Source organism: Monodon monoceros, unplaced genomic scaffold (assembly GCF_005190385.1).
Source record: "Monodon monoceros isolate NGI ecotype Baffin Bay Population unplaced genomic scaffold, NGI_Narwhal_1 Super_Scaffold_18, whole genome shotgun sequence".
In the NCBI taxonomy this organism is placed as follows: Eukaryota; Metazoa; Chordata; class Mammalia; order Artiodactyla; family Monodontidae; genus Monodon; species Monodon monoceros.
In genome coordinates this window covers 57755653-57783042 of record NW_021703774.1, presented here as the reverse complement: position 1 = coordinate 57783042, position 27390 = coordinate 57755653, and the positions used below count along the sequence as shown (strand labels likewise).

The 27390-nt window shown below is 38.9% G+C and overlaps 1 protein-coding gene across 5 annotated transcripts in view; it reads right to left on the bottom strand.

Moving 5' to 3' along the window:
• Window positions 1-3867: 3867 nt before the first annotated feature.
• The window catches only part of F5 (coagulation factor V), an 85501-nt gene continuing 61978 nt past the window's right edge, over window positions 3868-27390 (bottom strand). For 3 of the 5 annotated variants that reach the window (XM_029228359.1, XM_029228360.1, XM_029228361.1), the window contains 13 exons: window positions 26585-27390; window positions 23597-23759; window positions 22614-22850; window positions 21532-21742; window positions 18427-18606; window positions 16439-16555; window positions 15480-15551; window positions 14551-14654; window positions 13794-13949; window positions 11430-11574; window positions 8933-9084; window positions 5875-6057; window positions 3868-4153 (listed from right to left, as the gene is read on the bottom strand). The exon at window positions 26585-27390 is cut by the window's right edge and continues 1817 nt beyond it. In XM_029228359.1, the coding sequence (XP_029084192.1) occupies window positions 4010-4153; window positions 5875-6057; window positions 8933-9084; window positions 11430-11574; window positions 13794-13949; window positions 14551-14654; window positions 15480-15551; window positions 16439-16555; window positions 18427-18606; window positions 21532-21742; window positions 22614-22850; window positions 23597-23759; window positions 26585-27390 (2670 nt within the window). In that variant the 3' untranslated portion in view covers window positions 3868-4009. Of the gene's footprint in view, window positions 4154-5874; window positions 6058-8932; window positions 9085-11429; window positions 11575-13793; window positions 13950-14550; window positions 14655-15479; window positions 15552-16438; window positions 16556-18426; window positions 18607-21531; window positions 21743-22613; window positions 22851-23596; window positions 23760-26584 lie in introns of those variants that run through there. The other 2 variants (XR_003794412.1, XR_003794413.1) reach the window with 2 other exon arrangements.

The window sequence follows — 27390 nt, the reverse complement described above, 5'->3', positions numbered from 1 at the left end:
AAATTATAGGCCAATATCACTGATGAACATAGATGCAAAAATCCTGAACTAAATACTAGCAAACAGAATCCAATCATACACCATGATGTGTATGATTAAAAGGATCATACACCATGATCAAGTGGGATTTATCCCAGGGATGCAAGCATTCTTCAATATATGCAAATCAATCAGTGTGATACACCACATTAACAAATTAAGGAATAAAAACCATATGATCATCTCAATAGATGCAGAAAAAGCTTCTGACAAAATTCAACACCCTTTTATGATAAAAAAAACTCTCCAGAAAATGGGCATAGAGGGAACCTACCTCAACATAATAAAGGTCATATATGACAAACCCACAGCAAGCATCATACTCAATGGTGAAAAACTGAAAGCATTTCTGCTAAGATCAGGAACAAGACTCTCACCCTCTTTTTCAACATAGTTTTGGAAGTCCTAGCCACAACAATCCGAGAAGAAAAAGAAGTAAAAGGAATACAAATTGGAAAAGAAGCAAAACTGTCACTGTTTGCCAATGACATGTTACTATACATAGAAAATCCTAAAGATGCCACCAGAAAACTACTAGAACTAATCAGTGAATTTGGTAAGGTTGTAGGATACAAAATTAATGCACAGAAATCTCTTGCATTCCTATACACTAATGATGAAATTTCTGAAAGTGAAATTAAGGAAACACTCCCATTTACCATTGCAACAAAAAGAATAAAATACCTAGGAATAAACCTAAGGAGACAAAAGACTTGTTCTCAGAAAACCATAAACACTGATGAAAGAAATCAAAGATGACATAAACAATGGAGAAATATACCATGTTCTTGGTTGGGAAGAATCAATATTGTGAAAATGACTATACTACCCAAAGCAATCTACAGATTCAGTGCAATCCCTTTCAAACTACCAATGGCATTCTTCACAGAATTAGAATTAGAAAAAAACAATTACAAGTCATATGGAAACACAAAAGACCCCGAATAGCCAAAGCAATCTTGAGAAAGAAAAATGGAGTTGGAGGAATCAGACTCCCCAACCTCAAACTATACCACAAAGCTACAGTAACCAAGACAGTATGTTACTGGCACAAAAACAGAAATATAGATCAATGGTACAGGATAGAATGTCCAGAGATAAACCCACGCACATATGGGCACCTAATTTATGACAAAGGAGGCAAGAACATACAATGGAGAAAAGACAGCCTCTTCAATAAGTGGTGCTGGGAAAACTGGACAGTTGCATGTAAAAGAATGAAATTAGAACATACCTAACACCATACACAAAAATAAACTCCAGATGGATTAAAGACTTAAATGTAAGACCAGACATTATAAAACTCTTAGAGGAAAACATAGGAAAAACACTCTTTGACGTAAACCACAGCAAGATCTTTTTTGACCCACCTCCTAGAATAATGGAAACAAAAACTAAAATAAACAAATGGGACTTAAAAGCATTTTCACAGCAAAGGAAACCGTAAACAAGACAACAAAAAGACAACTCTCAGAATGGGAGAAGATATTTGCAAATGAAACAATGGACAAAGTATTAATCTCCAAAATATACAAACAGCTCATGGAGCTCAATATCAAGAAAACAAAAAATCCAGTTAAAAAATGGGCTGAAGACTTAGACATTTCACCAAGGATGATATACAGATGGCCAAGAGGCACATGAAAATATGCTCAACATCACTAATTATTAGAGAAATGCAAATCAAAACTACAATGAGATATCACCTCACGCTGGTCAGAATGGCAATTATCAACAAATCTAGAAACAATAAATGCTGGAAAGGGTATGGTGAAAAGGACACCCTCTTGCAGTGTTGATGGGAATGTAAATTGATACAACCTCTATGAAAAACAGTATGGAGGTTCCTTAAAATACTAAAAATAGAACTACCATATGACCTAGCAATCCCACTACTGGGCATATTCCCTGAGAAAACCATAATTCAAAAAGAGATATGTACCACAATGTTCATTGCAACACTATTTACAATAGCCAGGACATTGAAGCAACCTACATGTCCATCGACAGATGAATGGATAAAGAAGATGTGGCACGTATATACAATGGCATATTACTCAGCCAGAAAAAGAAACGAAATTGAGTTATTTGTAGTGAGGTGGATGGACCTAGAGACTGTCATACAGAGTGAAATAAGTCAGAAAGAGAAAAATAAATACCGTATGCTAACACATATATATCTAATCTAAAAAATAAAATGGTACTGATGAACCTAGTTGCAGGGCAGGAATAAAAACATAGACATAGAAAATGGACTTGAGGACATGGGGTGGGAGGGTGAAGCTGAGGCGAAGTGCGAGTAGCATCGACATACACGCACTACTGAATGTAAAACAGTTGGCTGGTGGGAAGCAGCAGCATAGCACAGGGAGATCGGCTCGGTGCTTTGCAATGACCCAGAGGGATGGGATAGGGAGAATGGGAGGGAAGCTCAAGAGGGAGGGGATATGGGGACATGTGTATGCATATGGCTGATTCGCTTTGTTGTGCAACAGAAACTAACACAGTATTGTGAAGCAATTATACTCCAATAAAGATCTATTAAAAAAAAAAAAAGGGCTGGCAGCTTCTGCTTCCTACCTCTTGAACACACTTGCTTTTGGGAGCCTGTATCACCCTATAAGAAGTCTAGATCACTTGTTGGAGACACCAGGTGAACAGACCACGTGAAGAAGCCATGCAATGAGGAGAGAATCTGAAACTACTAGGAGAGGGACAGAGGACCAGCTTTCCCAACAGTCAGTTGAGCCTCCTGATGACTCTGGCTACAGTCACTGTCTAACTGTAAACTCACTAGAGACCCCAAATGAAGCCAGCAGTAAAACCACCCAGCTGTGCCCAGTCAACCTACAGACTCATGAGAAATAATAAATTGGTGGCTGTTTTAAGCACTAAGTTTTGGGGTGGTTTGTTCCACTAAAATAAATAGCGTCACCAATGAGTCTCTCCCACGTGACTCAGAGGATACCAGAAGGCTTCTCAGTCTCACAATGTCTGTAAAATTATTAGATGCCAAGTTCCCAGGGAAGGGAGTGCTTGAAAGGGGAAGGGAGAGGTGGAGGCTGGGGCCATAAAGAGAAAGGCACTGAGAGAGAATTTCAACTGTTTGCCACTTTGGCCAGGGGCCAGTTCTAGCAAGAATAGCTGCATTTGGGCCAAGGGTTCCAACGCTCTTTATTATAGGTATTCACTTTCCTGTAGGTGAGCCTGTGTTTTGAAACAGTGTGCCATGTACTACCAGCTAGAATGAAGCCAAGGTTACATGTTCAGCCATCCCATGGTTATTTTAGATCTGTTCTATTAATGATCCCTAACCCTGAACATCAATATATGCAATCAGTCCCAAGGGAGACCAGGCCAGATTCACAAGTCCAGCGGGACCACTGAAAACATGCTTACTTGTATCTTTACTCGTGGAGGGTCAGAAAAGTCATTATCGTGTCAGTAAGATAGGGTATTTTAAGCACGTGTTGTTTCATATAGTAAGACATTTTCTCTCCACTGTCAAGAAAAACAAACCATTGAGAAATACTGTTTGTTTCCTATACTCTTAATTCATAGTATTTTTAAAGAAAAATATAGGAATGAAAGTTATCTGGGCTTATAAATGGTTTAAAAGAGTAATATCTCTTTTATTAATGTGTTTAGGGTTTGAGAACTATAATGAAGAATGTTAACTACATGAATATTACTTTATATAGCATTTTTAATCAGTGAAAGATAAGCCTTTTCTTGTTGGTTCTTGATATTTTCCCATCTATACTCAAATTAATGCAGAGATAATAGTCATCATCTTACTTAGTGGTTATAAGAAGTTATAAAGGTTTCACATATAAAATTTTACTCTCTAATAGAAAAAAGAGAAATAGTGGAAAAATTTTAATATTTAAAATAGCTCTAAAATACATTGTCCACTCTAAATGGTTTGATATCGTTGAGTCCCTCCTATCTTTTAGAATAATCAATTCTATTAAATATCACAGCCAAAGAGTTCCAGGCGAAGTGCAATGTTTTGATTCCATGTTTTAGGAATGACGCGTATAAACCTGGAAATGATTGGTGGGTTGAAAAAGTTCTTCGCGTGTCCTTTGATATTATTATTTCCTTCGAAAATCTGAAAGCAAAATATGAGAAAATCTTTAAGGATGGCATAATGGGTATAAAAATCTTATACCTGAAAGTAACATAATATTGTATACCAACTGTATTTCAATTTGAAAAACTTATAATTTTTTATCCTTTTAGTTCAAACTGTGGGCATTAATGAACACATACAACATTATCACAAAGGTGATCCTCAATCAATTATGAACTCACACTCCAGACATACCTCTTTAGTGGTATCACCTCATCAGTGATCTGAGTTGGAACAGGGAAAAATAAAGAAATCTGATATGGTGCTGTGGGGCAGCCGCAAAAGCATATCTGCCTTTAGCCCCTTTGTAGCTATGTGACTTTGAGCAAATTACTTGTAGTCTCTGATTATCCATTTCCTTATTGGCAAAATGGGGATAATAAATTTTACCTCATAGAAGTTGTTGTAAAGATTTTAAAGAGTATGTAAACATACGACATTTATTAAGTGCCAGATAATGGGCACCAAAAAATGGTTAGCTATTACTAACTCTTAAAATAAAATACATCATGTATTTTTATTTATCCTTTTTGTCATATGCCCTATATCATCAACTGAACTGTGTTTTAGGTGTGTTTCTGTCATCCCCAGCAAGTTCCCCAAGATTTACACACATCAGAAGCTAAGTCACTATTTGTTTATAAAAATGAGTTTTGCCCTACTATGAGGATATCTTGATACAGTGAGAAATAAACCAAACCAAACCTAACAAATAAACAACCCAGGGGTTTAGAGAGAAAGAGATTCAAATCCATTAACTGAGATTAAGTGCTGAGCCCGTGATGAGCATAAATTTCCATCCCCTTCTCCTGTGTTGCCCCTCCTACTGGTTTCAGCCCAATTCCCATTCCTGGAATATTAGGTTCCTCTCCTTAGCTTTGCCTCTGGTAGTATTTTAAAACCGTATAACTAGGAATTTAGGAGTATAATGGAATAGTTCATCTTGCAGGAAATTAGTCTCCTCATCAGGAAGGATAACAATTGTTTGAATAACAATATGACACTGAAAGGTATATGGCCATGGGTATGTATGTGATCAGCCATGAATAACAAGTACATCCAAGCTAATGTTAATATGGTAGAAGGTTTTCTAGACCCCTGTTACAGACTGTATGTTTGTATCCTTCCAAAATTCATATGTTCAAACCCTAATCCTCAATGGGATGATAGGAGGAGGTGGGTCCTTTGGGAGATGATTAGGGCTAGGATGGGGGTAGGGCCCTCATGGCATCTCTGTGTGTGCACGCACCAAGGGAGGCCATACGAAAGCACAACCAGGAAGACTGCCCTCACTAAAAACCCAACCATGCTGGCACCCTGATCTAGGATTCTAGCCTCCAGAACTGTGAGAAATACGTGTTTTTTGTTTGTCACCCAGTCTATGGTAATTTGTTATACAGTCCAAGCAGGCTGAGACAACCCTTTCACCATCTTTCTCAATCAGAGCTAATTAAACGTCACACCACCCGCTGCTGTTTTGTCCTCATTCTTTTATAGGTGGCTCAGTCAAAGCAGAAAGACAGTGTGCATGGTCCCTGTCCCAAGACCAGCTACTTACAGAGCTAGGACTTAGAAGACTTAAAGAGTGACGCATGTCAGAGCACGCTTATCAAATACAAAGAACTATTTGCAAATTTGAGGTTCTGTTCTCATCATAGCAGTTTTCAAATTGTTTTCTTTTTGCCAAGATAACCCTGTACCTTGTCCACCAACGAGGATTTCTCTCTGTAAGGTTTCCATTTGACTCCCTGGTCACTGTACTGGATGGTGTAGCTCTTCACATACATTTCAGAGGACAGAGACTTGCAACCCTGTGTTACAATCGCTGTTATCTTCTTGATTTTGAGCAGATCAATTTGTAACCACTGATTGTTGTTGTTTGCCTATGAAAATGATTAGAACAATGCATTTGACATTAAAACCTTTGCTTTTTTAGACCAAGATACTTAGAAATGCACTGAGCTGCGTGCACTGAGGATTCCCTTTCTCCTAGAATCCTTCCCTGTTCCTTCTTGTTTATTGTCAGCAGGTTTATAAACTTTTGGAATATTTCACACATTGTACAACAGTTATGTGTTTACTTGTGTTCCTTACCCTTTGAGGGCAGGGACTTAGTTTTGTTTTCAGGTGTTCACCACGATGTATGGCACACAGATGGTGCTCAACAAATAAATACATTTTATTTGAGAAAAAGTATTAAATTGCTAAATTACCTGTAAATATTTTTCTCTTAAGCGAGTTTATTTAAATGCTATGGTGATATTACTGAAGAGTTATCTGAGAAAGAATTAGATAGTATCCTCTCCCAATTTAACTTATTTTAGAAAAGCCCCAATTTTCTTTCCATTGCTAATGTCCAATAGGAGAAGTAGTCCAATTTCTTCTTTTCTGATATTTCAAATAAATGTAATATCTGAGAGACCTAATAAAGCTACACCCAGGGCTGGATATGGCATAGTAGTTGTCCTGTCTCTGGCCTAACAAAATGCCTTATTTGATGATAGGCGCTTGGAGAAAGAGAATCAGAAAGACTAATTGAGTTTTAGAGTAATCTGAGATTAATTTTCATCTTTGGGAGGTTTATCATGCCCCATAGTCTCATTCAATTCTATATGAAATAATGAATATTGATATATTTTCTCAACATCGCTCATATGTGCATGTCTGTATGTATATATGTGTATACACATATGTATGTATATGTGTAGTCACATATGTATATATATGTGTAGTCACATGTGTACGTATATGTGTAGTCACATGTTATTGTATTTTTTAAGCAAATTAATTGAATTAAAATGATTGTATTAGATAATTTTGGTTAATTTTGTAACACCCTCTAGTGACATCTGGTGGTGTTTTAGTGTGTCTTCAAATCAAGGTTGTACGAGTGATACAGAATGCATATAGATAGCTAGGGGAGCTTTGTAGGTGTACATTTTTTTTGGAGGCATCAAAGAGGTAGAGACACTTCAGTCTGCGTGCATACCTGCATATGTCTGGCTTAGATTTTCCACCTCTCTAAAGAAACCCTGTACATGACATTTCATACTATTGAAGGTTAAGTGAAACAAATAGTTTTGACCTAAAATTCCAGATTTAAAATGACAGCTTTAAAAATTAAAATTAGACTTTTATCTTTGCAGCCTTTACTATATCACAAAACTAAGAGTAAATTATATAGAGGGCAAAATTTTTTTAAAGGCTGTAAAATGGAGGGTGGGATGACAAGGTTACACCATGAACAGGTCTAAAGGGGCATCTGGGAAAGAATTGGTTGATACCCTCTCTCTAACTTTTTTTTTTGGGCCGTGCTGCATGGCTTGAAGATCTTAGTTCCCCCACCAGGGATCAAACCCAGGCCACTGTCAGTGGAAGCGGAGTCCTAACCACTGGAATGCCAGGGAAGTCCCTTTATTTTAGTTATATTTATTTTATTTTATTTATATTATAGAAATTAAATCAATATAATGTTACACAACATTATTACTTTTATTACTTTAACTTCTGTGGGTCTCAGTTCCCCCCTTTGCAAAATTGCAAAATGAGGTGCTTGGGTTGCTTCAAATGGTGCAAGGAGCATAGATCTGTCTATCGGGAGAGTGGGATTCCTGATTCCGCCACGAGGCTACGCTAAAATTATTTAACCTCTTTTGCGTTTGGACTTAAAAGGAAAATCTGAACCAGATGCTTTGTAAAACCCTTTGCCTTTCTAACATTCTGTGATTCTGTGATGATCCAGAAATGAGTCTCAAGGCACAGACATAGTTGCCCAAGACTCTCTGTATTGGGCCCAGATAGTCTCTTCTATTTGCTCCCCTTGCATCACACCATTCCCTCCTCTTTTACCTGGTGGCTTGATTTAAGATTAGGATGTGGGATTCTATACAGAGTCCAGGGAATTGGAGTGTAGCTTCCTTAAGGGAGGGAGTTAGGAGGACAGAAAACAGGGAACCTGGATTAAGTTGATTGACTGGACTGTTCTGATTTCTGATGCCATTCAGATTTTACAGGTCAGTCGAAGAATGAAATAAATATGAGTCAATTATTAATAGTTACCCTAGAACTAAAAGTTACCTTAATTACTCAATGGGCTAATATCAAGGGCAATATAACTCTCTGCGAGATGTTTACAAAACTTAGATCACATATTTATAAACCTGGTTTTGCAGCATCTTATCAGGCTGCCAATTATCAAAAGGAATGTTACAAAGTTCTGAAAAAATGAGAACAAAACAATTTAAATGACACTCTTAAGAAAATGAATAATATTGCTAAATTCTGGAGAGAACAAAAAGAAGACAAGATGTTGCAAATCTAAGTCATTTATCCCTAATGGAAGTTGTCTCGCTCAGGAGTTGGCAAACTACAGCCCGAGGCCAAACCTGGCCTACTGCCTGCTTTTGTAAATAAGGTTTTATTGGAACACAGTCATGTTCTGCAACAGTGGCAGAGTTGAGTAGTTATGACAGAGAATGTATGTCTCACAAAGGCTAAAATATTATCTGGCCCTTTGCAGAAAAATTTTGCCCACCCCTAGTCTAAATCAAGACCACAGAGATAATAACTTCTCTCCGAGCCAAAGTTCGAGCTAAAGCTATCAAGACAGCACACAGCCTAGTTCTCAGACCTAGGACCATAATCTGCAGAAGCAGGAGATGATACTCTGGCTTCCCGGGGCCCCCATGTTCCCTGTAGTGAGGGTCTATGCTTTCTTCTGAAAGGCTGAGAGAATTCCCTTTGCAGGGGACATTTCACCTTGGCTTGCCAGGCATTCACACGGCCCTGGGCATTAAGACGGGCAAGGAAGGGTTCCCAGTAATCTCCCCACCAAGAGTTTTTAATTGAGGAAGCTGTGATTTGCTTGTTTTCTATCTTTCCACTTTCCATACCCAGAGGTGTAGAGCATCCTGTCAAGAAAAAAGTAATGTGATTAATTATATACCACTGATATTCCTTGCATGGCATTTTGCACTTCAGAGGAGACAAGAAATAATATTACTGCTAAGTAATGACAAAAACAACCATCACAGCAATGAACATTTATTGTCCAAGTGCTAAACCCTGTTTTCAGGCTTCACACATATTACTTAATGCTCTTAAATATCTCCATTTTACGAACGAGAAAACAAAAGCACAGCAAGAAAAAGTAACTTGGCTAAAATAATACTGCTAGAAGAATCAGAAACTAGCTTTGAGCCCAGGAAGCCTGACATCAAATACCATTTGATGTCATTTCCCTCCTTCAGTGAGTCATGGAACCTTTGTTCTTTGCTTTGAGGTAGACAATACTCCTAAAGTATCTATGTATATAAAAACATACTCTATTTCTTCTAACAAAAGCTACAAAGAAGAAGTTATAGGGGACCTTAGTAGTCACATTTAATATTTTATTTCCAACACTTTGAGGGTGCTTCATGTGATACCCCCTTTAGAATTTTGCCAAGGCATAAATTTGAATGTCACAGGCAACAAAGCTGATCCGTGAGTGTAAGAAACATATCTAGTGAGTGAGCCCAGATGACTGCCCATCATCATCTTCTTTGTGACACTTTGTTCTTGCTAGCAAATCATGCAGACGTTTTCTTGAAGTGATACCTTACTTTCTTCATGAAAAAAAAGGCTTCAAAGAAGAAAGCTTACTGCTAATACTAATTATATAAACATCAAGAAAGTGAAGAGATCTTAAAAAGTAATACTTCTTGTATAGAAAATAGAGGTTTTAAATAGACTAACATTGTTGAATGTCACATTTTAGGGTAGCTTGACTCTATGACCTGAACAAACTACCATTACATTGCATACCATATGGAAAGAAAAACGATAATGACTTATAGAGCTGTTTCAGGTTTTCCTGCCTGATCAAAATTTGCAATTTTTTTCTGATGTGGACCATTTTTAAAGTCTTTACTGAATTGTTACAATACTGCTTCTGTTTAATGTTTCGGTTCTTTGGCCATGAGGCATGTGGGATCTTAACTCCCCACCAGGGATCGAACATGCACCCCCTGCGTTGGAAGGCGAAGTCTTAACCACTGGACTGCCAGAGAAATCCCCCAAATTTGCATTTTATGTGGAAGATGTTACATAGCATTGCTATCTGAACATTGGCAAAATGCCCATTTCCATATCCCTCATGAATATCAAGAGTTTATTGTACTGTTATCTGCTTACAAGTTTCTTATCAGCTGATAAGAAACTTATTCCAAGGTTCAGCTTTCTCCACTATAAGCCATGGTTTCTTCCTTCTACCCTGAGAGAAGGCACTGTAGCTCCTCAACAGATGTGCCACAGCAAGTTTTAGGTGTGCCTGTATGTGTGTGTGTGTGTGTGTGTGTGTGTGTGTGTGTATATATACACATATACATATACATATATACATATATATTGTATAAATATGTCTTTATTTTGCCTTCCTTGTTGAAGAATATTTTTGCTGGACAGGTGTGACTGTATATTGATCTCCCTCCCCCCTCAGCCCTTGAGCAGCTAGGTGGTGCCTAGATCAGCCAAGCCCAGGGTGGATTGCTTCATTCTTTTACCCCAGACTGTGAGACAGATATTATATTTTATATGTGCTTTGAAGTGAAAAAATTTGGAAAGCACCACTTTAAGAGTCAGAGAAGAAGAAGAGTTGATAAAATCCTTAAGCATCTTGTTATATAGAGTAGAATTTTATTATGGCCATTTATGATTATCTAGATTTATTTATACCACAGGTCACATTACATCCCCTGAAAAATAGAAGCTTACATAGAAAAGGCTTGGATACCTACATAGAGTGTGAAACAGAATACAGAGTTCAAGGAAGGTTTCAGGAAGTTGGGAGGCAGATGTATATTTCAAAAACATTCACTGAACACCTAATATATGCCAGTAATGTTGCTAGATACTTTTATTACATTAAAGTCTGAGTGACCTGGCTGGAAGACTTTGGAAGAGTCAGACCTAGTTTGACTCTCAGTTCTTATTGAAAATGGGCTGATGGAGGTCATTCTTCGCTAGGGCCCTTCTTTCGAGGGTCAAGGCAGTATCCATGTGATCCAGGAGTTCTTCAGAGAGCCTGCCCTCCAGCTGACAGAACCAGTCTCAGTCTAGATCACAATGAGAGTTTACCTGAGTGGAACCTCTGTTTCACAAAGGTTTTTCTAGGAGCCTAAGTGAAGAGAACTAAAAATTCTACCCATTCTCCCATACCCCCCAAATCTTGATTTTCTGAGTGGCAGCTAGCAAACAATGCATCTGTGTTCCTTACCGTTAACCTCGCAACCTTGCAGCTCCAATCGAAGGGCAGGTTTGTTATAGGATTTAGTTGGAGAGATTCTAATATATCTAGCCACAACAGGTGGGTCAAACTGATTCTCTTTTATTGTAGAGGCATCCGAATTGCCATTAAAATACTAGAGGAAGAGAGGAAAATTTAGTTATATTATAACAATTCTCTATAAGGTGATTTTATAATAAAATTTTCATCCAATTTAATATTGTAATATTAAGTTTTCATGTAGCCTGAATCAAATTAATTTGGTCTTAAAAGATACCTGGGAATATTTCCACTTCAGGAAGATGGTATAAGCACAACTGAAAACATAAAAAGACTCTGAAAGGTGGAGAAAAGGCAGACTGGCTAGGGTTCTCAGGACCCAAGGAACAACACAGTGGTGAGTCCCCTGGGTTTTCTTTTTACCACATATACAGACTTATAAGTAAAGAAGCCAGGGACCAGGAAACACGAATAGGTGCAGACCAAAAACAAAATAAAAGCCAGCAAAAGCCTTCTTTCTCTAGCCTCAGGACCAGAAAAGAGCAGTCTAACAAGACAGAAAACTTTTAGATAACAATTATTCTACTTCAAGCCAAACATCATAGAATAGAAAACACTGTGGCCCCTTCCCTACCCACAGCAGCAAAGGCCAGCTGGGGAGCCTAGACTTCCATGCTCATGAGACTGTAAGGAGGCACCCCAACACCCTGACTGGGGTTGTGTCAGAGAAAGCCAAATAGAGACCCAGGATCTTCATCTCTTCCAGCTTCTAATAAGGCTCCCACTCCTGCAGTGTCAGTGGATACCATCCCATCCCCGCCCCCAGCAGCAAAGAGGAGGGGTCCCAGCTCCGGTGTCAACAGAGGATGCCAAGTAGGGAATGGACTTTGACCTCTATCTGGCTGTAAAGAGGCTGTGCCCCATCCCATTTCCCTGCCAGAACAGTGTCAAGAAGAGCCAACTAAAACAAAAGAGTGGATATCAGGAATATTGAAAACAGAAAAGCAATAGATAACAGCAGTGAAACAAAGGGCCAGTTATTCGAAAAGATCTTTAAAAATTGGCAAATCTCTAGCAAGACTGACAAAGCAAAAAGAGAAGAGATGCAAATTACCAATATCATAAATGAAATAGGCAATATCACTACAGACCCTGCAGACATCAAAAGGATAATAAGAGAATACTACAAACAACTCTTACACATAAATTTAACAACTTAGAGGAAATGGACCAATTGACTGAAAAAACACAAACTATCCAAATTCACCCCATATGAAATAGGTAATTTGAAGAGCCTGTAACTTAAAGAAATTGAATTTGTAATTTTAAAATTCCCAGAAAACAAATCTCCAGGTCCACCTGGTTTTGCTGGTGAATTATACCAAATGTTTAAAGAATTAACACCAATACTAGATTATCTCTTCCAGAAAACAGAATAGAAGAGCACACTACCTAATTTATTTTATGAAGCTAGTATTACTCTGATTTTAAAACAAAAAATGTATAAACAAATAAAACTACCAACAAATATCCCTCATGAACATAGATGCAAAAATCTTTAAGCTATGGACTTTAACTGTAATTTGTGTACTGTCTCCAATACAGATTGCTAAGAACCATAATTTAAGATTTTCATGATCTATTCTAAGGTATAGTGCAAATAATTATTAGAAATAGCTAAATGATAACATAGAAGATAGTAACATAGTAAATGATTTACAGAAAAAATGAAACTGATTCAAGGTTATCAGTGTAATAATGGTAGACTGACTCCTTGCATTCAGATAGCTTTCTTTGAAGAGGGGGGTGAGGGAGAATGGGAAGAATTAGGGCTGGTATAATTGGGTCATTGGGAATAAACAGGCTGAGCCCCTGGACAGTCCAACAGGGGAAAGTCACTCCTCAGGCATGGCAGCAAAAAGAAAATGTGAGAATCACACTGCCTCAGACCATTACTGGTATTAACACTATAATTTCCTTCAGTTACACTGAAATAGAGAACAAAATAAAATGTAAGAGTTAGTAAAATCAAAACTCTTGGTGGCCAGTTTTTAGCATGAGCTCTTTAAGGCACAAGACCAGATATTCTACCCTACTGCCTATCATCTGCCAATCTGAGAAGTCTGGGTATTTAGTTTGATTATAAAGAGATTTTTTTTTTCAAGTTTTATGGAGTTTTGGAATTTCAGAAGTCAAGCTTATCCTTTTAATTTGTAATACATATATACACGTCATTTTACCTCTTTCCTCCATAAGACACTAAGAAAGCCGTTTGTATTTATAACACCCAGAAAGGTATTTTTAAAAAAGATATAGTAACCCTAGGCTCGGGAAGAAACAACAGTGCACACAGACCATCACGTTCCTAGTGCTGTTTCCTTTGAAGATCCGCCAGTTGGTCCGGTCAGAGCTGTAAGCCACAAAGAACTCGGTGGTGTAGTAAGACTTCAGGTAGTGTTTGGCACCTTGGGTCTGGATCCCTGTGAACAGGACTTCCCTTTGCATGTCTACCTGCAATACAGAAAAGCCATTAAGCAGAACCATCCTCGTCAACAAGTCACACACTGCCTTAATTCATTGTAAAACTAACCTTCTTTAGAAAAAAAGAACCAACACCTAGCAAACTAATAAAATGGCTAGGGGCAATCTGTATTTGAGCACAGGGTACCTGACTTGAATCCAAACTCAACCACTCACTAGTGTATGTGACATTGGGAAGCTAGTTAATCCCTCTGTGCATTAGTTTTTTTTTATCTGTAAAGTGGGATATTACTAAAAATAACCTCATAGGGTTAATTTTGAGCATGTAAAGTACTTAGAATGGTGCCTAGCACCTAGTAATTTTCATTTCCCCTAACAACATTGCAAGAACAACAAGAAGAAATTATTAAATCACTGTCATTTTTATTATTACAGGGAATCCCCTGGCAGGCCAGTGGTTAAGACTCTGCACTTGCACTACTGAGGGCCTGGGTTCAATCCCTGGTCAGGGAACTAATATCCCACAAGCCGTGTAGTGCTGCCAAAAAACAAAAACAAAAACCCCCACATTTTTACTATTACAGTAGCAGTAAATATTATCAGGTTAATATATCAGGTTAATAAGATATACCTGGATCCAAGGTTTAGGGTTAAATTCTACTGAAAGTTTTTTTGCGATCCAAGCATTATATGATCCACCATTGTTTAGTCTTGCTAATTTGGGTTCCCAATAACCTAAATCCAAAGGAAGAAAATAATTTATTCTGAATTAAAAAAAAAAAAAAAAACATACAGCTAGCAATTTCTCAAGTGAGTTTAGTCCCAGTGGGAAACCAGATTCCTCAAGGAACTTCTGTTGCAATTAGGAGACCAGGTCGTTGGCACGGGCCTCAGCTACTAAGTCAGTCCCTGATTATGAAATCTTGGTTTCGGGCCTGTGCTTGGACAGCTGTCAACTACCACCCACCCCCTTTACTGCATATAGGTCACATTTATTTTTTCTCAGTTATGTTGATATGGTTTCTGCCTAGTGTGTCTGCCTAACAGAAAGACATGGGAGGAATTTATGGGAGCCTCATGATCCCTTACAATTGACCTTCTGATGTTGGGAAGAGTTTGAGGCAGAGAGAGGAAACTTAGGAGGAGTTCCTGACGCACAGTGGGTGAACAAAAAGTTTCTTGAACAGATGCATGGTTGATGCAGCAAAGGGCTCTGATAATGGGGATTGTAATACCTGGCCTATAAGACCCTGTGAATCTGGCTAGAATATTTCACGGGTTAGTTCCCTTGACATCTTACATTCTACAAAACAGAATAATGAGTAATTTCTGCTTACAAAATACGTATAACAAAGTAAAATTTCCAGTTAGAGATTATACCTCTAGTGGGTCAGTAATTAGATATTTTACTGCTGTTTTACTATGTTGTGGTAGAGAAAAGCCTAGAGAGGAGCAATGGCCCATGGATTCAATAGGCAGCATTGTCATGTACAGTTTTGTGGGCCGTATACAGCACAATTGTAGGAGGTGCCTTTTACAGGCTATGATGCTACTACTTACCCCAAAACTCAGAAGCCTTGATCTGTGAATCAGCTATGAGACCAGTGCTTAGTCCCATTGGCATTTTACAGTCTACAAAAAAATAGAACAATGAATAATTTTTGCTTAGAGAGTATATATAATAAAGTAAAATCTCTATGGCTATAGATTATACCTCTAGTGGGTCAGTAATTAGATGTTTTCACCTACCTGTGTGGCGCTGACTTAAATATGTCTGACCATAAAATCGTAAATGTACTAGCAAGAACTGGTCCTTTAATAGAAATTAAAATTAGTGATGCCCTAGTGGAAAACAACTTATCCTGAAGTGCAGATACTTTTTAAATTGATTTCCATCTGTTTGTATCTTAAAATAAGCCATTTTACAATATTAAGTACTATCCCTCATAAGACTATGTTCTCAAAAGTTGACCTGAAAGTTACAATGTTATTTATATACCGATCAAAGAAGGGAATACTAGCCACTGAACTATCTGGATGTTGCCACAGTGCTTGGTACTCAACAGGTGCTTAGTAAATTCTGGCTTGCTGGCTGGCTGGCTGGCTGGTTGGATGGACAGACGGATGGACAGATGGAAACTGTGTTTCTCAAATACTGAAATGCCAAGTTCAGTGACTATCTCGGTCACAGTTGAATTCCTGGTTTCTCTCCCCTCCTCTACTCTGGGACTCTGGAGAATTTCTTATATTCACTGCCCCATGGATCACAAATCATGAAGGAGGATGCTTTATATTGGTTCCTCAAATGAGAGGAATGCCTTTGGTTTGAACCATTTGGCTTAAAACTGATGTTTGCAGTATAGTCAGACTATAGGTCAGAATAAAAGAAATTACGGCTACAGATTATGCCTCTGTTATGTCAGAGTTCTCAGAGTTGAATATTTCCAATCTAAAAATTGGTAATATTCTAGGAACAGGCACTCTCCTGCTAAAAAAATAATGTGGCTCTTGGATGATACCTCTGTCTGTGATGAGAAATGGCGTTTGCATCCCTGCTCTCTGGTTTTCTCCAACTTCTGTGTCTAGGAGCCACCAGCCAGGTTTTGATGCCTTCATTTCAAGAGTTTTAAATGAACCTAAAATAGAGAGTAAAGGACAACATTGCATACACAAAGATTAACAGGTTAACATTGGTTGACCACTACCAAAGAATCCTAAAATCCCTGAATTGCAAATGGTTTAGAATATAACTTAAGGGTTACCCATTTCTCTTTAGGCAGGACTACAGGTGTAACAAAGAGATCAAAACAAAACAACAATGACAACACACACACACAAACTTACTAAAAATAAATTGCCCTGGGACTTTAAAAAATCTCCAACACCCCTTACTAGAAAGAAACTTTCATTTATCTAAATATAATGTTACAAGTTAACCCATATATAATACAGCTTATCAAAGCAACCTTGAATGATGTCATTGGGCCTCAAAAATACTGTACATGTTTCCTTTCTCTCTCTTCATTTCTCTAGTTTTTCTTTTTTATCTGAGAAAATAAAACATCCTTCCCCCACGTTTCAATTTTTCTATAAAGTTTACATTTTAGAGAGAGATGTACAAAAATTGTTTCAGAAAATCACTGAAAGAGTGAGATTTCTGAAATCTCTGATTATCCATTCTGGTATTTAACATTACCTACTGCCAGTTAATACTTAAATTCTGCTGACTATAATATGTGACCATTTCCTAGATTGTGAGTAAAAAGTAATAGCCGATGGTCATCCTCCTCAAACACGCTAAAAAATGACCTCCAGCCTTCTACTCTGTAATGCTGATATTAGGTATGAAGATTTAGGTGGGTCAGCGAACCCCAGCTTCTCGCGCGCAGGCTCATGGAAAGGATGACTGATCTGGTAACACTTGGTGAAAAGTTAGGAGTGAGTTTGACCTAATCCTTTCTGCCCCTGATTTTAACAGAGTGGGTCTTTATAGCTTTGTTAATGAGAAACTGGCATGTTTCAAACAAACAAGGACCCTGTTTACCCCCATCCTTAACTAAATCGGGCCCGTTTTGGACTTGGGTGCCTACATCTGAGGCTGATTCACACAGCAACCTCCCCACCCAAAGTCCTGTCAAAGGACTGCCCTGACTAGCTTCTCAGATAGCATTTATGGAAGGTAGGCTGCTTGTTAAAAATGCAAAAAAAATGTTAAAAATCCTGGGCCCCTGCCCAAGTTCTATCAGATCGAAGTCTCTGAGAGCAAAATCTCTCCTTAGCATCTGTGTTTTAACCAGCTTTGTAAATTTGTATTATGCCCCCTGCAGTTTGAAGATCAATGGCATCTAGCACTTACACCTCCACTCACACACCTGTGATACACACCTACAAACAACTCACTGGCACGTAAAAATCCTTTTTGATGATTGTAGTTTGTTTAAACCTTATCATTATTTTGCATATGAAAAGCTTTAAATACCTTTATTATTCTTTAGCTTTTAGAATCATTTAAAAATATATTTTTCCCCTCATGAATCAGTTTAAGATTCAGATTCCTACAGTCACTTGCCCAAAGATATCAGGGTGATAGAGTGAGGAGTAGAATTCAAGAACCCCGAAATCCTGGTAAGTTTCTGATCTCCGCCCAACAGAAAGCTTTAGCTGCCTGAACCTTGTGGGATTCATTTTGTAATCTGCTTTAGACCTGGCCTGCGTGACACATCATGGCTTGGAAGAATCTGCAGTAGACAGAGCATCTCTGTAGAAGAAGGCTGGGCTGCACATTTAGTCTGTGTGGTGCTACAAACAGTGCAGACACTTAGCTGACTCTTCTGTATTCTGCATGCAGGTTTAGAATATGGCTTTGCCCAGGATCCATGCCAGAGCCCATGCTTTAACCCCTTTGGAAGGAGATGCACAAGGAGGGAATGAGGAAGTTACAGACGCTAAGATTGTCTGCTCTCGCCATTTTGTCACAGGGACCTCTTTTCATTGTCGAGATCTTTACCAGGCAGAAGAGGCCAGACCCCTAACTGGTGCTGTTGAGTGCCATTTTCCAGCAAGGTCTGGCCATGAAAGTGAACCACATGAATGTCCTGGGAGCCGCCTACGTTCAGCAGGTGCAACCTCACCCACTCTTGCTCATACATTCTCAGGCCAGGCAAGTTGTAGATCATCCCATTGATGGCTGAAAGGACAGAGAGTTGCAATCAGTCAAAAATCTGTGAACATCAGGAAAGAGGAAATATGAGGCCTTCCGCTCACCACCCATCTTCTTTATTACTCTGCATGCCCAATCCCACCCAGACATAGTAAGGGGCCCCCTATATGTCATAATATCTGTAAGAGGCTGAAACAGAGCCACCTTTTCCTTCTTACACCAGCCTACTGCAGAAGTGTGGGTGAGTACCCTTTCCAATCAGTTTATCACTCTCTTCCCCAGATTTACACTTTTCCTGTTCTGTGCTTTATCCGTTTATTCTTTATATTTGTAGTATGAATTTTCCTAGGCTACGAAAAGGGTAAGGACTAATGTGGACAGATAAGTGAACTCTAGTCATTAGAGGAAAGAGGGTAAGTGAGGGGATATGCAGTGTATCACTCTAAGACCTCCTAAATTCAGAGATAGTTCCAGGCAAAATTAGGAAGTCGGTTTTTAAAAAAAAAAAAAAAAAAGTTTATTTATTTATTTATTTTTGACTGCATTGGGTCTTCATTGTTGGGTCTTCGTTGCTGCACGCGGGCTTTCTCTAGTTGTGGCGAGCAGGGGATACTCTTCGCTGTGGTGCATGGGCTTCTCATTGCAGTGGCTTCTCTTGTTGCAGAGCTCGGGCTCTAGGCGCGCAAGCTTCAGTAGTTGTGGCAAGCAGGCTCAGTAGTTGTGGCACATGGGCTTAGTTGCTCCGCGGCATGAGGAATCTTCCCGGACCAGGGCTCAAATCCGTGTCCCCTGCATTGGCAGGCGGATTCTTAACCACTGCACCACCAGGGAAGCCCAGGAAGTTGGTCTTTATCTTTGTTATACCCACCAGCCTTAGACATTCATGTTTATTCTCTCGTTTGTCTGATTGCTCCTCTGCCCCCTTCCCAGCTTGGATGTCTAGGGTTCTCAGACTTTATCAACTCTCTCCTTACTGAAATATGTGTTTTTTAAGCATCTGATAAACTTGATCACCTTAACAAATGAATGCATACAAAATTTTAATGATAAAGCTTAATGCTACCACGTACTTAATTGGGACTGAAGTGAGGGAAGTTTTCGTGGTGGTGGTGGCTGTTGTTTATTCTTCTAAAGTTAAAGGGACTACTGTGGAATTTCAGGAACCAGGCAAGTGAATTTTTGGAGGGAGAAGAGTTGAGATCATTTTGGCTCTCTTAAAATTATATCAGATATGAAAGCACCTGTCTACATACTCATAACACCAGCCTCACCTCCTCATCTTAGTTTCTGTGTAAGAAATAGATCTCCTAAAAGTAAAAGGTATCTCCAGTGGTTATTAGGTCAGCATTGCTAAACCATTACATCAGGATACAAAAGTGAAGACACTCAACAGAGTAGGCACTCAGTAAACATTAGATAAATTGAGCTGAGTGAATAAAGTTCATTTGTTTACTAATCCAACACATATTTACTCGGTGCATACTGCAGAGGCCAGGCATAGGTGGTCTGCTTATCAAATACCCTGATAAGTTCTACAGTGGAAGATTACCAAATTACAGAGATTTAGACGACAATACATTTAAAACTAAAACTATACTGGATGTATTTTACGCTTTCTTTGAAGAATCAGGAAGCAGGGCCTCGAGGGTACTCAGCAAGTGAACAGCATAGCTAAGAAATGGGCCTGTCTGATTCTGCAGTCTGCACTTTCCACTAGGTTGAGAGATTTTCAGAGGATGTGCTTCCTACCCATGAGACCAAGCACCCTGGGCTGAAAGGCCTAGAGATTATAGGAGAAGAGAAAAGAAAGCTCTGCTTGGAGTCTGTGGGGCAGCTCTCAACTGACTCTATTCTAGACTGCTTAATAGAATTTCTTAACCTTGCGTGATAAGCAGAGTCCAGAGGGTGGGGTTTTGGAGCAGACTGTAAATCATATTGTTTCCTTTCCTCTACGCCAAAGTGTTTTTACAGGTGAGATCAGATTGTATTCCACACTTACAGAAGTTTAATAAGGAAAATAAGCTTAAAAAGGGTAGCCTGAGTATATAAATGGGGTGGGAGAGGGAGCATAGACCGACTTAGCCTTGATGACTGGCTGGGGAGAGGAGGTGGCAGTGAACTGGATATTGCTTATAATGTCTTTTTTTTTTTTTTATTCCTGAAGCCTCTTCTTTCCTATTACACTGAATGACTGACCCATCACCCAAAGCACAGGACCTTCCTGATCAGAAATCTCATAGAAATCACCTCCATTTATCAAACTCTGAAAACAGGGTCTTCATTTGTCTTCTGATCCCTAAGTCATTATATCTGTTGTTCACCAAATCCTAAATTCTGCCTTTCTCTAAAACTGTAGTTCCGTTGCCAATTTAAAGACAAAGTTCCTGAATGGACTTCAGAGTAGATATGCTTTCCCCTCTTTTCCCACCCAAATGCTCTCTTGGTACTCTTCTTCCATTAGCTGGCTACACAGTTTCCTATATCATTTTCTCCACATATGCTTTGGGTGCCACCTGGGAACTGCTGAGAGCTACAAATATTACAGTCATTCTTATTTTGAAAGTGCGTGTGATCACTTCTACATAAATAATTGATCCTTTAGAGATCAAGACACAGTTTTATTAACTGTTTAAATTGCAGAATGATGTTAATTCCTTTCCAATTTATGTTACCCACCGAAGCACACTGGCTTTTTTGTTGGTTTGCTTGGGTTGGTTTTGCAGCAGCCTCGTGAGCTATCTTTTAGATTTCAGATTTTGTATACTCTCTTTCACCTGCAGTGTCACCTGCCAGGTTACATCAGCCCTCGTAGACATTTAAGGACCTGGTGTCAGTTAGAGCTCCTGGTTCCACAGAAGCATCTCATGTCTAATTTTGGGAAGACCTATGGGCAGGAATCACTATCACCCAGTGATTAGGTTCAGAGACTAGATCAAAGTCAGAGGAAAATACCATGAAACTCATGGGAGTTTTTTACTTCTGAGGATGTGCGTCTCCAAGACCTCATGGGCTTCTTTTCATAGTACCAGCTCTTCTTTTCATCAAATACCATAAAAAGTAGGACAAATTCTCTCATGTCCACAGGCATGTTGGTCTCCTTATGAAGTGTTCCTTTTCGGCAGATCAGAAGGGGTCCTATCAAGCCTGAATGGATATCTTTTTCCTGGAAGACAGTAAGAGCAAATTGCACGTATTATCTCTTTCTCAAGATTTTCTTTGCCCTTCTGACAATCACTGATCATACTGAAGAGGAGACCTTCTCAGAGGCTCTGAATTTGAAGATTATAAATGAATAGCTTAATAAGCCTGGATATTGATCATCTAATTCTGTGATACTCATAGTCACTTCCTCTGATTAATCCTTTGTTTCAACATGGTAGTAATGATAATAATAGTGATACTATTATAAATACTATTTATTGAGCCTCTACTATGTTAAATATTTTGCCTATAGTATCTTATTTAATTCTGACAATAATCCTATATGGTAAAAAATAAATTCATTTATTGAACAAATATTACCAAGTGCCTACTATATATGCTATATACTGTTATCTCATTTTTAACTTTGGAAACTGAGGCTGAGGGAGCTCAAGTAACTTTCCTAGGGCTACACAGTCAGTGACAGGATAGGAATTGAAATCTAAGTCTATGCTCTCTACCATGCTCGAAATGAGGGAGTCTTGATTTTGTAGTTCTTTTATTAAAAAAGAAAAAAAAAGGCAGAAGAAAGCTAATACTTGTTCAAGGAAATTGCAGATAAACATCTTCTTCTGTAAAGGTAGTCACTCTAACTAGGGCCAACCTTTTAAGTATTCCTCATTCCTTTCCACTGAACAAATGCTTCTCACTGTCATCTGAAGGTCTGCATGGAGAGTCCCTGATTACGGTAGCTGTCGACTGTTGACCATGATCCTTACACATTCCTCATGGAAAGACAGATATTTACTAAGAAATAATTGTGACACTTCCATTTGATGGACTCAGGTTATAAGTTTGGGGAAATGACAAAAACTTTCGATGGCTATGCTTACCGGGTTCACTGCCGAGTAGTAGGCCCAAGCCCGACAGGCAGAGCCAGGATTTTCTGGCCCTGATCGCTCAGTGGCATGCCATACATATGTATAAGTGCTGTTGGGCTGAACAGCATTGTCTTCCTTAAACCATTCAGGAGAGTCATCTTCATAAGTCTTTCCCTCTGATGATTTTTCATAGGAAAGCCCATGGGCATGAAGAGAATATGGTCTGGATGCTAAGTTTTTAAAACGAACCTAAAAAAAAGAATGATTCACAAATGTATTTACGTTTAATAAAGCCCCCAAAATGTCAGCATTATGGGTCAAAGTGGATGGCTATTAAATTGAACCTAAGATATATTGAATGTTTAGAATTGCAAAGTAACTTTCGTATATTACTTCATCTAATTTTACAACCATCCTATGAGATAGGGCCTAAGTAGTTTACTCCAGAAACACCAAAACAGGTTTGTTTTTAGGCTCAAAGCAAAAGTATTGACATTATCTACAAATGAAATGATAAAGATAGGTGCTACAGATTTGAAAATGAATGAGGCTTGGGTTTTACTCACAATAAGGTTTCAACCTACTGGCGTAGAGAGACTGCACATGTGAATGCAAGTTAAAAATCTGGAGACAAAAGGTGCTGTAAACAAAATATGAATGGGATTAGGTGGGAATGCCTGGGAGAAGCAATTCAGTTGAATGTTTAGGAGAGGTTGGGGGAATTAAAGAAAGTTTCTTAGGAGAAATGGAATTGGCCCTTATAGAATGAACAGGAGCTTAGCAGAGGGAGAGATAAAATTATGAGATCTTTTTTTTTTTTCCTTGAAGAGTGGCAAGTTACTTGGTAAGCAGTCTTTGAAAAGAAATGTAGTTATTTGTTGATTTTGAAAAATAAATAAGTCACCATAGCTCTCTTGCCACTTTCATCTCTACAACCCTCTGGTGGTTGTGGAAATTCCTCTGATGATCTTAGCAATGCTTAAAAGATGACTTACTTGGATAACATCATCCACTTCAGCTCTAATGATAGGACCAAGTATGCCAAGATGCTCTTCATACTCTCCCCGAGGATCAAGCTTGTTAAAAGTGCTATCAAGGTACTTTCGAAAAACTACTTTCTTGTATATGGTGTCCTTTGAAACATCATCAATGTCTTCACTGAAATGATAATAATAGCATTTGTTTAAAAGAACAAGTTAAAGACCATTCAAGAATTTAGGAAATTATCTGTTTCTGAATATAGTATATAGAGAAGATATTTGATAAACATTTGATGAACAAATGAATTAAAATATAAATAACTAAAACCACAAGCCAGTAAATATCCTTCAATTCCCAGCTCATATATCATTTCTTGGTATCTCCTCCTATGATCCTTTAGACTGGGTCAAATCTCTAGCATTCCTCACATTTCTATACTACTACTATAGTATATATAGTAAATCCCTGTAGTATTCTGATAATATTTCTATAGTATATATAGTAAATTATATATCATCTATTCATGAGATTATCTATTAATACCTGACTCTACCACTAGGGTGAAAGCCCCATGAGGTTAGGGATTGTGCCTCGTTCGCTTATAATTTTTACTTCTAGTGCCTAGCAAGTTGTCTGGCACACAGTAAGCAGACATTTATTTAATGTATTAATGAGTGACAAATATAATCATATATTAACACAGCAGATTTTAATATCAAAAGCAGACAAAGCCATGTGATGGGACAGTGCCAGGACAGGCAGGTGATAAGAGTCAGTTGATTTAGAGCGCCACCCCTGTAGAGGTCACTGGATGGATGAGTGTTTTATACCTGGAGAGTAGCCACTCTTCCCACATTTGCTTTTGCTAAATCATAGTATTCCTCATGTAGTTCACCAGCTCAGTCTGGAGCTAGAGCGCATCGTATTTTCCTACTGACTCTTAAATTCCCCAGGAGTCTGGGAAACAGGCCAAAAGCTCACCCCTCACTCTCACAGTATTTGTTACACAACACGAGCCATCCACAGAGAATCCCATTCTGCCTTCCTTCTAGCCTTTCTACCGGATTAACCCCGTTCTTCCAGACTCTAAGCATAACATACAGTCTCACAGAACGCATGGGGAGGAGCAAAGCAACGTTGCCATAAAAATGGGTTGCATATCTGGAATGGGACATAGGATTTTGAAGGAACTAGTTCCATCCCTTTACACTCTGGAAAACCTTATTCCCTCAGTAACTTGCTTAGAAATCCCTAGATAAAGTATTTATTCTCATATAGTAATGGGTGCTACATCTAAATAGGAAGTCAAGGGAGAAAGTCTCTTAAACTAACAGAATTCTAACATGGAAATGTCAGGCATCAGATTAATGAAATAATTTCTGTAAGTCACGCCATGCATTGTGTTTGCTTACTCTAGTTGCACTTTGGTTTTAACTTTAGTAGTGTAACAGTTAGCTTTTGTAAAAGCTGTGGGCTATATTTGGACACTTTACACATGGTCCCCATGATATCCCTGAGGATCTGTAGTTGCTTCTTGTCCCCCTTTCTCTCCTTTCTCTATATTGTCATCCCAGAATATAGAACCCAGACCAATATGGCTTTCCACACTTGAGCAAAATTAAATTAAAAATTATCTTTTAAAAATGCATGTGGCTCCCTTAAAAACTCTCTGTTATAAGTCAGGCCACTTACAAAATTGCATCAACTCCTTCAACTCTATGGTTGAAGAGTGGCTGGAACCCTAAAATGTTAGAGCTGCAGCAGATCTTGGGGGCCACTTGGTGTAACTCCTCCATTAAAAAGACTGCAAGTAACAAGGTTCGGGAAAGGAACTGACACATTCCAGTAAACTAGGAATGGCTTAAAGCTTTTGAAGGGTTTCTCATTGCTCTTTGAAAAACATCAAAATTCTTCCCAGGGCTCACAAAGCCTAGTGGCATCTGATCTCTGCAGAGCTAGCCAAACACTTTCCTAGCACCCACCCTCTTCTTGAGTTCCAGCTACACAGGTCTTCAGCTTCAGGGCTTCCTCCTTCCTCAGGGCCTTCATCATGCTGTTCTCTCTGTCTAGAATGCTCTGCCCTCTCTACCTCCTGTTCATCTTCAGATGTCAGCTCAAACGCCGCTTCTCCAGAGTCAGACTCCCCAGTTCTCATGTCTCCATATATCATCTTTCCTTATTGGTCTTTATCATGGTTAATTTTTACACTTATTTATGTGAGCACTTGGTTCATATCTTCCTGCCCAACTAGACATAAGTTCCATCAGGGCAGGAGTCCTGTGTTTATATTCTCTTTTATAGTCTCAGCACTTAGCACAATGCCTAGGAGAGAATAAGTACTCATTAAAGAGTTATTGACTGAGTGAGTCTATAAACCAAGTTAAAACAAAAGTTTAAATCAAGATAAATCATTATGTAATGAATGGCTCAGTTGAGGGTATAAACTTGCTTTTTGTTTCTAAGCTACTTTATACCCTTGGCCTCTGCTACTGGAATCTTATGGAATTTGAATTAATCTTCACCAAGATGCTATATACTTTATATCGATCAGTAAACAATTTAAAATGTTTTTGTTAAATAAGTAATTGCGAAAGGAGATTTCTACATCACAAATTTGGATTTGAAGCCAACTTCAGTGAAATCATATTGATTAGCCTATAGCTATGGATAGGTTGGGCTCGGCATTGGAGCAAGAAGGGGAGGTAGGAACATGTGTGATGAGAAAAGAAGAGAGAGGAGGGGGCTAATTTAACTACAAAATATCATAGACTTCTTAGAGTGATAGCTCTTATATTGTCCAGATGTCACCCAAAGTAGAGAAGCTAATCTTGGAATTGACAAAGGAAACAGTATAGGCCAAGTTGCAATAGGGAAACTAAATGATACTTAGTATAAGTTACACTTAGTATAATTTGCCCAGAATCATCTCCTTAGACTGCTGTAATTACTTTTTTTAGCAGTAGTGGAAAAGTGAGAATATAAAAGGAGAGAACTGGCCAAACCTTTGTGCAAATTTTGAATAATCCCAGGATAGTTCTTCAGCAGCAATGAAATAATTTTTTCTGTTTCCATCGTTGCTGCGAAGGTACCATGCTGCAATGTTGTCAGGATTTCTGGAGGAGTTGATGTCTGTCCTAAGATCGGTTTGGTAAGGGTCATCATAGGCCACAAAATCAAATTCACCATAGTCTTCTTCACTGCTCTCTTCCTTCTGCCTTGGAATAATTTCAATGTAATCTCCATCATCTCTACTGAGCCCTACTACGACCAGTGGATTAAATTCTCTTGGTATAAAAGTGTTATTTAGTGGAGAATGTGGTGGAGGAGTTGGCATCTGACCAAGATCTGCATAAGGGAAAGTCTGACCAAGTTCTGGGAGAGGCAATGACTGAATAGATTCAGAAGTGTGGGATGTCTGATCGAGATCTAGAGGAGGTGATGTCTGCCTGAGATCAAGAGGAAGGGATGTCTGACTGATGTCTGGAGAGAGAGTTGCCTGGTTGAGGTCTGGGGAAAGTGGCATCTGACTGAGGTTTGGGGGAAGAGTCGTCTGGCCAAGATCTGGGGAAAGTGTTGTCTGGCCAAGGTCTGGAGAAAGGGTTGTCTGGCTGAGGTCTGGAGAGAGAGTCTCCTGGCTAAGGTCTGGGGAAAGTGTTGTCTGGCTGAGGTCTGGAGAGAGAGTCTCCTGGCCAAGGTCTGGGGAAAGGGCCATCTGGCTGAGGTCTGGAGAGAGAGTCTCCCGGCTAAGATCTGGGGAAAGTGTTGTCTGGCCGAGGTCTGGAGAAAGGGTTGTCTGGCCGAGGTCTGG